This window comes from Palaemon carinicauda, chromosome 23, assembly GCF_036898095.1.
Source record: "Palaemon carinicauda isolate YSFRI2023 chromosome 23, ASM3689809v2, whole genome shotgun sequence".
Lineage (NCBI taxonomy): Eukaryota > Metazoa > Arthropoda > Malacostraca > Decapoda > Palaemonidae > Palaemon > Palaemon carinicauda.
Window position 1 is genome coordinate 47,014,253 of NC_090747.1, and position 10,724 is coordinate 47,024,976.

Below are 10,724 nucleotides of genomic sequence, written 5' to 3' on the forward strand. Positions count from 1 at the left end.
GCTAACTTATCATTACCAACCCAGTCCAATCCTTTTCCACCATCTGCATGAGGAGGATAAACAGCATAGGTGACAACACATTCCCTTAGAGTACTCCACTGTTCACTGGAAATTCATTTGATAAGACTTCACTAGCATCAACTTTGTAATTCCTATGCTCATTAACACACTTAACCAAATTTACATATTTATGAGGAACTCCATAATAATGCAGTATCTTTACAAAATGGACCAGTGCATACTATCAAAGGCCTTTTCGTAGTTCACATATGCCATCAACAGTGTACTCTTGTATTCTACACATTGCTGTACAACATGTCCTTAAATGGAAATTTGGTCAGTAAAATTTCTTCATTTTCCAGATCCCACTTGTTTATATGTCGGCTTTTCATCAATATTTCTCTCCAGCCTCTTTAGATTAAGCAAACTATATATTTTCCTGAGTACTGACGTAAGTGTGATGCCTCTGTAATTATTGCAATCAGTCAGATCTCCCTGTTTTGCCATTTTAACCAACACTCCTAGGAGTGAATTCTGGGAGTCACTTTATGTTCAGCCAATATCATCTCAGCAGTTATTCCATTGTATTCCAGGGGTTTTCAACTCTCGACTTTTTTTTTAGGAATAGCTTTGACTTTAAAAACACTGAATTCATTCATGGGCACATCACAATCTTCCTCAGGTTCAGGTATATCAATGAAATTATTCACTTCATATCTCCTATTCAATGACCTTACTAAAGTGTTCCAACTAACGTTGCCTTTCTTCATCATGAGTTGTTATAACAGATCCATCTCTTTTTTATGGGTATACGCTTCTTCTTTACCCCAGTCGAAATTTCATTAATAATTCTATAATCAATTCTTACCCCATAGCCACTCCCTTAATTCCTAGCTTTATCAGCCTTATCTGATTTACTGTGTAAATATTCTCTCCAGTCATTCCTAGCTGATCTTTTCACCTCAATATCTATACTGGTATATTTAGCATGCTCTACCTTGTAATTTTCAATACTTCCTAAAACTTTAACAATCAATTTCTGCCTTTGTTTCCTTTTTTTATAGTATCACAAGCATCATTTGATGGCCATGGGTTTCTCCTTGTAACCACATCTGCTAAAACTTCAATACCCACTGACAGATATATGTTCTTAATATCACAACATTATTCGCTAATTGTTTGTTCTTCCATTAATGTCTCTAAGAAAGCAAATCGATTCCTACATCCAATTGCAATGGTTTCTCTGTGCTCATCTTTTAAAAGTTTAGTTGTATCAAACATAGGTATTCTATCTACATTTCTGTTGGGTGCTTTTAGTTTTATTTCAGTGTGGCAATAAGGAGCTGGTATTCACTACCTATATCTGCACCTGTATAGCTTCTCAAATTCCTTAGAGCCCCCATTCTCTCGTTATTAATGGCAGTGTGATCTATTTGATTTTTGTAATTGCCACATTTGTGGATGTTTTTGTGTAGGAAAAGAGTATCTCCAATGACAAGATTGTCGGATGAGAAGAAACTTATAGAATGGGCTTCATTCTCATTTTCAATTTTGCCAAGTTCCTTTTATTTAAACTGCAATCAACAATCTATTATTTACAGCTATCCACACTATTAATGTATTTTCTGCTCTTGTTGTCATCATCATTCTAACCACTTCTCTTCCTACTCTATCAGTTCTTACTGAATAGATATATATATTGCCTTGGTCTAAGATTTCCTTATCAATACCCTTCATAAATTCATTCTCCACATGCTGTAACTTTTCCATCTGATTAATGGTTCTAACATTCCAATACCCTATTTCAATTTTTCTTTAGTATTTATTAACCGGGAGACTCTTAGCACACTGCTACGCCTTGGGCTGGGAGCCTTTCTGTCCTTTTTGATTTCCATAGACTGACTATATCCATAAACAATTCATTGGCTAGATTCATCAAAGAATAACCAGTTTCTTGTGATGCGCAGTGCATATCTAAGTAAGGCAAGTGACCCCTGCTGGTTCATACTGATTCTAGTAAGATCATCCGCCAGGCATCGAGGGCATAAAATGAAGAAAAAGCTTGTCTGTTGCCTCAAACCCAATCCGTCACCCTGCTGCCAGAGACTTCTTCGAGAAGTAGGTAGTAGGTCGGCCAGGACACCAGCCACCCGTTGAAATAATACCGCTAGAGAGATATGGGTTTTTTGACCATCCAGACAGTATTACATTGGATCCTTCGCGCTGGTTATAGTTCATTTTCCCCTTTGCTTACACATGCACACCGAATAGTCTGGCCTATTGTTTACATATTCTTCTCTGTCCTCATACACCTGACAACACTAAGATTACCAAACAAATCTTCTTCACCCAAGGGACTACTGCACTGTAATTGTTCAACGGCCACTTGTCTCTTGGAAAGGGTAGAAAGGACTCTTTAGCTATGGTAAGCAGCTCTTCTCGGAGAAGGACTCTAGAAAATCAAACCATTGTTCTCTAGTTTTGGGTAGTGCCATAGCCTCTGTATTATGGTCTTCCACTGCCTTGGGTTAGAGTTCTCTTGTTTGAGGGTATATTTAGGCATACTATTCTATCTTACTTCTCTTCCTCTTGTTTAGTTAAAATGTATATAGTTTACTGTATATAGGAGATTTTTTTTATGTCGTACCTGTTCTTAAAAATTTAATTTTTCCTTGTTTCCTTTCTTAACTATGCTATTTTCCCTTTTGGAGCCCCTGGATTTATACCAATGTACTTTCCCAACTAGGGTTGTAGCTTAGAAATTAATAATATATATATATATATATATATATATATATATATATATATATATATATATATATATATAAATATATATATATATATATATATATATATATATATATATATATACATACATATACAATATATATATATATATATATATATATATATATATATATATATATATATATATATATATATATATATATATATATATATATATCATCATCATCATCATCATAAGCCATAAATAGGCCACTGCATGACAATGCCCTCATACATGTCCTTCCGATAGCGTGTTTATGGTCTTTCTATGCCAGTTTTTTCTACTGTTTCTTTTGTAATCTATAAGGACCCATTCTGTTATTCCTAATGTCCATCTATTATATGTCATTCACCTTATCTGGCCTATCCATCTCCAATATCATTTCTTACATGTTGTGAGAATATCTTCTACTTTAGTTTGCTCTCCTATTCTTGTTTCAGTTTTTCAGTCTCCTAGTGCCATTCTCATCATAATTCATTCCATAGCTTTTTGTTTAGTTAAAGTGTATATAGTTTACTGTATATAGGAGATTTTTTTTTATGTCGTACCTGTTCTTAAAAATTTAATTTTTCCTTGTTTCCTTTCTTAACTATGCTATTTTCCCTTTTGGAGCCCCTGGACTTATACCAATGTACTTTTCCAACTAGGGTTGTAGCTTAGAAATTAATAATAATAATATATACATATATATATATATATATGTATATATATATATATATATATATATATATATATATATATATATATATATATACAATATATATATATATATATATATATATATATATATATATATATATATATATATATATATATATATATATATATATATATATATATATATATCATCATCATCATCATCATCATAAGCCATAAATAGGCCACTGCATGACAATGCCCTCATACATGTCCTTCCGATAGCGTGTTTATGGTCTTTCTATGCCAGTTTTCTCTACTGTTTCTTTTGTAATCTATAAGGACCCATTCTGTTATTCCTAATGTCCATCTATTATATGTCATTCACCTTATCTGGCCTATCCATCTCCAATATCATTTCTTACATGTTGTGAGAATATCTTCTACTTTAGTTTGCTCTCCTATTCTTGTTTCAGTTTTTCAGTCTCCTAGTGCCATTCTCATCATAATTCTTTCCATAGCTTTTTGAGTTGTAACTACCTTGTGATGTAATCTCTCTTTGGGAGTGCGAAGAGCATGCTAAATCCATCTCCATCTACCCCTCATTATAATCTCGTCCACATAAGGCACTCGAGTAATCTCGCTTATAGTCTCATTTCTACTCCTGTCCTGCCATATAACTCCCAATATCTTTCGGAGGGTTTTGGTCACATATCTACTAAATCTATTGGAGACTATTTCATTGTCACACCATGACTAATGTTCATAGAGTAACACCGATCTCACTAAATTGATATATAGTCTGACTTTTATATGTAATTTCATGCAATTGGGTTTTCAAATTTTACTTAACATAGCCATTGTCTGATTTGCTTTTTTCATTCTTTCACTTAAACTTCAATTCTAGATATCCTGTATAAGAAATCAGAGTTTCCTAAATACTTAAAGGATTATACGTCCTTAATTAACCTCCTTTCAATGATATTTCATCTTCCAATGTATACTCTGTTCTCATCATCTCTTCTATTTATCTTTAGCCAAACCTCGTGTGAAATTTCATGCATTCTGGTAAGCAAGCATTGCAATTCCTGATGTGTTTTGTGAGCAAGAGAAGAATCTTCAGCATACTCTAAGTCAGCTAAATTCCTATTACCAAGGCAGTCCAATCCTTTTCAATCATCTCTAACTATTCTATGCAGTACAAAATCTACAAGTAGGATAACACATTCCCTTCGAGTACTCTGCTATTTGATAAGACTTCAATAACATTAACTTTACACTTGCCATGCTCATGAACAAACTTAATTCTTGGTAAACAATTCTGCAATTATTATTCAACTAGTTATCCATGGCTGGTCATTTCACACTTGGACTAAACATTGAAATTCTATACTGACATGAGTAGACCTTTAATGCGTGTGAAATTTGTAGTTTTAATAATAGATTTGCAGAATTGTTGGTCGTATATAACATTTTCAAAGATAGAAGTTTGAATTCAAATATCCTACTGCTGTCAAAGGAACAGAGTATCAATTCATATATGCAATAACGTATGTTTAATAAATGATTGCAAGGGCGGTTTGAAAAAAAAAAAACTACCTGAGTGTTCAATCCATAAATATCTCTTTTGATGGAACTGCTTTGAAAAGAAAGAATCTTTATTTTTTCTAAATATGAAAAAAAAAATCCTCGCATTCAAGAATTGATGATTATAATCATTTATAGCTTTTGGTTTACAAGTGTGAAATGCTTAAATGGAGCCCTCTTTTTATGAAAAATCTATTAAGCTTCTTTGTAATATCCTTAGTTAAACATACTGTGGAATTTCACATATATATTCGTAAAGATGTAATCCAGGATAGTCATGGCTGAGTAGAAACGCCAAGTTTTCTCGTTTATTAAGAGATCAGAGATTTTTTTTTTCTTTTCTATATTTTTAATAGTCTTTAATAAACTTTTCTGTCGGTAATATCTGTACTTGTCAGCATATATATAAGATTTATCCTTTTTATATCAAATATTTATCTTTAATATCCAAAAACTATGAAACTATACATTAACAAAAGTTTTAAATATTTTATAACTTATTAATAAAAATTATTGAAAAGTTCCTTGTTTTCATTTATAAATAACTAAGCAGAAATGTATTAGAAATAAAACCAAGAGTCCAATGATTTGTCTTTACACACCTCCATTTCCCTAAAAATGGACTGACATCGGCTGGAGTTAGCAACTTATAAATATTTCGTCCATTGGAGAATTGTATAAGTTTGACACATTACTTGAAGTGCTATTCAGTAATGGTATGACCTTTTTAATAATAATAATAATAATAATAATAATAATAATAATAATAATAATAATAATAATAATAATAATAATAATAATAATAATAATAATAATAATAATTTTACAGTGATAAGGCAATTTACTGAAATTAAAGTCTTTTTATTAGATAATTAGCTAATCCTTGGATCAAATTAAAAAAAAATGTCAGTATGTGTTCTATTGCACGTTTTTTCTTGCTATTTTCCGAATGTAGTCTTTCACTAAAAGCCTATATTTTTGAGGAAATTTTTATGATAGTTTAAGGAAATAAAATGCATAAAAGCACTGCTGTTTTTGTAGATATGTTAACCTATGAAACTACCAAAGGAACTATGAAAGAGGAAATTGAGGAGCACCGTTCGGTTTAGGTACGTAGGAGCCAAATACTTGGTATCTCCATTTTATTGCTTTACTGCTTGCAGTTGTAAAATATCTTATCTCTCCTTCACATCTATCAGCTGGTCATAAAATATCATTAAAAGGACCTTTGTTGCAAGAAAGATAACTACAGTATACCGATAAATGTTGCGGTCTTCATGACAAGCAAGGCCATTTTACGTGTGAGCAGACACAATAAAAATGTGTGGAATATCCAATCCAAAGTGTTGATGCCATAATTTACGAGTCCAGGAAGTATTCCAGTCCAGGCATCAGAAGCCATTCCTCACCTTAACCACTGTATGATCTCAAGAGATAAACTGGGGACTTGAGGCAGTTCCAAAGGAGGGGGGGGGGGGGGTTTAAGTGTAATATGCGGTTTGTCATACCTGGAAATGGTTTAATGTTAGCACGTATGATTTCAACATTTTCTATTCGATGCAAAAAGAATTTGTATCCTGATAGCTCAAAAACCTATTCCTCACACGTAATAAATAAAATAACCATAAAGACTTATGCTATTTCTCAAAGGTGATGATACATTACCAAGATGGTCCTACCTTTGCTTTGGAAGTGTCTGCAAGTTCACCAAATGACCTAAAATGAATCATTTGTCATGAGAAGAATTACGTGGAATAATTAGAAAAGTTTTAATCATATAAATATCAAAACAATAGGAAATTCAGCAAAATCTTTATTGTCTTTGTATTTCTGTGATTAATAATAATAATAATAATAATAATAATAATAATAATAATAATAATAATAATAATAATAAACATGATTAGACTAACTACTCTGTAACTAAAGTATGAAAACGGACAGGGTGATTCAAGCACAGGGGCCAGAAATCCCTCTGATTGACAAAGCAACGAAAACAGTATCACCCGTAGATGTTACAGTAACGTGTGTCTCAAAATAGGAAGATAAAGGGAGAGAAAAACAGAAATGAACCAGGACATTTGAATTAAAGTAAGAAGGCTATCGAAGATGAAGGTAAAGGTGCGGCCAATAATCCAAGGAGCACTAGGAACCATGCCTAAGTCATTAAAAGGGAATCTTGAGGAGGTAGTAGTCGAAATAAAACCAAAAGTAGTGCAAAGAAACATGCTAATAAAAACAGCAGATATGGTGAGGAAAGTGATGGACTCCAAAGACATTTGGATGCAAACCGGAAACCTACACTATAAACTACCAGTCTCTGTAGAACGAAGCTAAAATAAGAAATACAGTGGAACCTGTACATACGATCCTAATTCATTCCCGGACCTTCTTCGTATCTTAAAACAATTGTATTTTGTAGTAAATATTCCCATAAGAATACACTGTAATTTTTATAATTTGTTCTAAAGCCCAAAAACCTATGATAACTCCTTAATAAATCACTACACATAATTACACATAAGAACAATAAAATAGCATTATATATAAGAGAGATGTAAAAGAATAATTATAAAGAAATAATAAATAAAAAATGGGTTTTTATTGTCACTTTACCTCAGAGACAGGCCAACACATTGGTAGGATTTGCTCTGCAGATGTAGACGGACAGTCTGCGAGGAGGTAGAGATGGTGACTGCGATAACGTACCATAACTTACTCTAACTTACAATACGTGAACTTAAACCTAATTTAGCTCATTTTTTTTTTAAATTTTTATATTTTATGTTATTTTATATTTTTTTTTTATTTTCATCACTTTCACTCAATTAAATCTTAGTTTTCATTGCTCCACTTTCTTTCTCTTCACCACGATCACTAGACCGCTCCGTATATTTTTTAAAAAAACTACCGAGACAAAGTTGCTTGGTATGGCTTTTCAGAATTTTTCTGAAATGGGTTAAGCAGACATCACCGAATTGCGAAACTACACGGAAAACCTGAAGTTTCTGTGGGTGATACTTATTAATGAAGTCCTCCACGTGTTGATGATGTGCTAGCATATCTTTTATTGTAGCCGAATTTATATGTACTCTACCTCCTCGATATCCTCCAACTCCCTCAACTGCGCTTTGAACTCATCATTCTGCATGGCAGGCAGTTCTTTGAGTTCCTCGGTGGTGTGCTCTTCATGATGCTCCTCGACGAGTTTGGTTATGTCATCTTCAGCGACCTGCAGACCCATGGACTTGCCAAGAGATACAATCTCTTCTACGTCTTCCTCTACGGCAAGCACAGGGTTACGCTCGAGGCCAAATCCTTCAAAATCTCTGTGAGAAGCAGCATCAGGCCAAAGCTTCTTCCAAGCTGAATTCAGTGCCCTTCGAGTTACTCCCTCCCAAGCCTGAACTATGACCTTCAAGCAGTGCGCGATATTTAAATGGCTCTTCCAAAATTCATGCAAAGGTATGTTGGTGCTTTGTGTGACATTAAAGCACTGCTTAAATAAATGCTTGGTGTAGAGCTTATTAAAATTAGAGATGACTTGCAATTCCATACGCTGGAGGATAGGGGTGGTGTTCGGTGGAAGATACAGCACTCTGATGAACTTTAACTGCTCGATGATATCATCTTCGAGTCCTGAGGGGTAAGCGGGGGCATTATCCAAGCAAAGCAAGCACTTTAAAGGCAAATTACTCTCCTGAAGGTACTTCTTGACAGCAGGGCTGAAAACTAGGTTTATCCATTCAACAAAGAAATACTTAGTAACCCAATCCTTACAATTAGCACGCCAGAAAACATGCAGCATGTCCTTATTGACTCTATGTGCCTTAAATGCCCTAGGGTTTCCAGAATGATAAACCAATAACGTCTTTATTTTGCAGTCCCTGCTGGCGCTGGCCCATAGAGCAAGAGTCAACCGATCCTTCATAGGCTTATGTCCAGGCATTTTCTTCTCTTTGGCGGTGATGTATGTTCGACTAGGCATCTTTTTCCCGAAAAGACCGGTTTCATCACAATTGAAAACTTGCTGCTCTACGTAGCCTTCATCCTCCAAGATCTTTTCAAACTTCTTAACTAAATCGTTAGCAGCCTCTGTGTTCGAACTTAAAGCCTTCCCGTGCTGAACAATTGAACGAATCCCGGTCCGTCTCTTAAATTTCTCGAACCAACCGCGAGACGCCTGGAATTCCTCCATTGAAGGATTGGTTGAACTCTCCCCCGCATCTCCCCTAGAGCCTGTCGCCTTTAAATCACAATATATTGCACTGGCTTCTCAAAAATGATTGTTTCAGTGATCGTATCACCAACAATGTCTTTGTCCTTTATCTATAGCAACAAAGACGTTCCTTCTCTTTAAAGGGTAGGGCTGCGACAGTTTCAAAATAATGGTGATCCCCTTCGACGGTTTGACTGCTTTAATGGCTGCCTTAAGCTTGAGGATCGTCAAGATCGTAGACATATTCGAGCCATATTCTTTACCCAGATCACTCACATGCACATTGCGCTCACGTTTTTCTATAAGTTCTTGCTTCAATTCTAATGAAAGTATTACCTTCTTGCTTTTCTCGCCACTACTAATACCTATACCAAAACTAAGCTTTTTAGGACCCATGATTATACGTAAAATAGAAAATTAAACGTGATAAAAGGAAAATAATAAGCACTGTTAATAACAGACCAAACAGAGGACAGCCACACGATGCACACAAGAGCAGAAAACTGACCGACGCGACGCTCAATGTCGCCCCTCCGACGTGTTGCCGTCTACCGCTGTAAACAAGAAACTACGACCATCGCGTCAAGAAAATTCTATGCGTATGGTCTACGTCGAATGTTGGTATCCTTTACTTGTATGCCATTGACCATACCACTCTGCCACGAAGAAAGATGAAAGTCAATGAAAATTCTTCTGCACATATACATGTCGAATTAAGGTTTTTGTACCTAGAATTGAAATCAACCCATTTTCACTTTCATAGCTAATTGGTAGGTTTGGGACCTGGCATTCAAGTAATGATAAATCTTTCACATATAAACGTGTTTTTCGTTTATTCAAATAAGCCATATATATATATATAAATTAAAGTCTGGATTCTCTTAACGACCTCGGGATCACAACTCCAGGCGAAATCACTCAAAGACTATAGTATCTGACTTGCCGGGTTTCGAACCCTAGTCCAAGATACTTGTACGCCATTGACCATACCACTCAGCCATGAAAAAGGATAAAAGTCAATGACAATTTTTCTGTGCATATACCTGTCGAATTAAGGTTTTTTGTTCTTAGAATTGAAATCAATCCTTTTTCACCATCGTTAATTATTTTGGTCAATATGAAAATATGTGACTTGATGAATTCTAAGTTTTACACTTGTTTTAAAATCACTAATGAACTGTCTTATTTATATGAAAGGGGTTTATTTTGTTTACTCTAACCTCATGAAGCATCATGAGAGAGAGAGAGAGAGAGAGAGAGAGAGAGAGAGAGAGAGAGAGAGAGAGAGAGAGAGAGACTCTTTTGATGTGGGATCATGAAGAGTAAAAAATGGAAGACTATTATTATCTTATTGCATTCCGTGTACGTGAACGAAATATACTTTAAGTTTGTGTATTCTACGTTTTTCTGGTTTGTATATTGCAACAAGAAACCTATTCATTATAGAATAATACACATCCGCTTACATACACACACAAAGAAGCAAAAAAAGGA

At 34.4% G+C, this 10,724-nt stretch overlaps 1 protein-coding gene across 1 annotated transcript; it reads right to left on the bottom strand.

The window, feature by feature from the left end:
* Window positions 1–8,093: 8,093 nt before the first annotated feature.
* Window positions 8,094–9,626, bottom strand: LOC137617564 (tigger transposable element-derived protein 1-like). The gene is made up of 3 exons (XM_068347573.1): window positions 9,507–9,626; window positions 9,017–9,257; window positions 8,094–8,650 (listed from the first exon to the last, which is right to left on the bottom strand). The coding sequence occupies exons 1-3, from the start codon at window positions 9,624–9,626 to the stop codon at window positions 8,094–8,096; spliced, it is 918 nt and encodes a 305-aa protein (XP_068203674.1).
* Between the last annotated feature and the right edge of the window lie 1,098 nt (window positions 9,627–10,724).

Bases quoted from the DNA above. Each gene is read 5' to 3' on its own strand.
- LOC137617564 (XM_068347573.1), bottom strand. From the start codon at position 9,626: ATGGGTCCTAAAAAGCTTAGTTTTGGTATAGGTATTAGTAGTGGCGAG. The intron at 9,258-9,506 runs GTGAGTGATCTG...TGTGATTTAAAG, and splicing joins AACGTGAGCGCAATGTGCAT to GCGACAGGCTCTAGGGGAGA. The intron at 8,651-9,016 runs GTCTTTTCGGGA...CTTACCCCTCAG, and splicing joins TTTCAATTGTGATGAAACCG to GACTCGAAGATGATATCATC.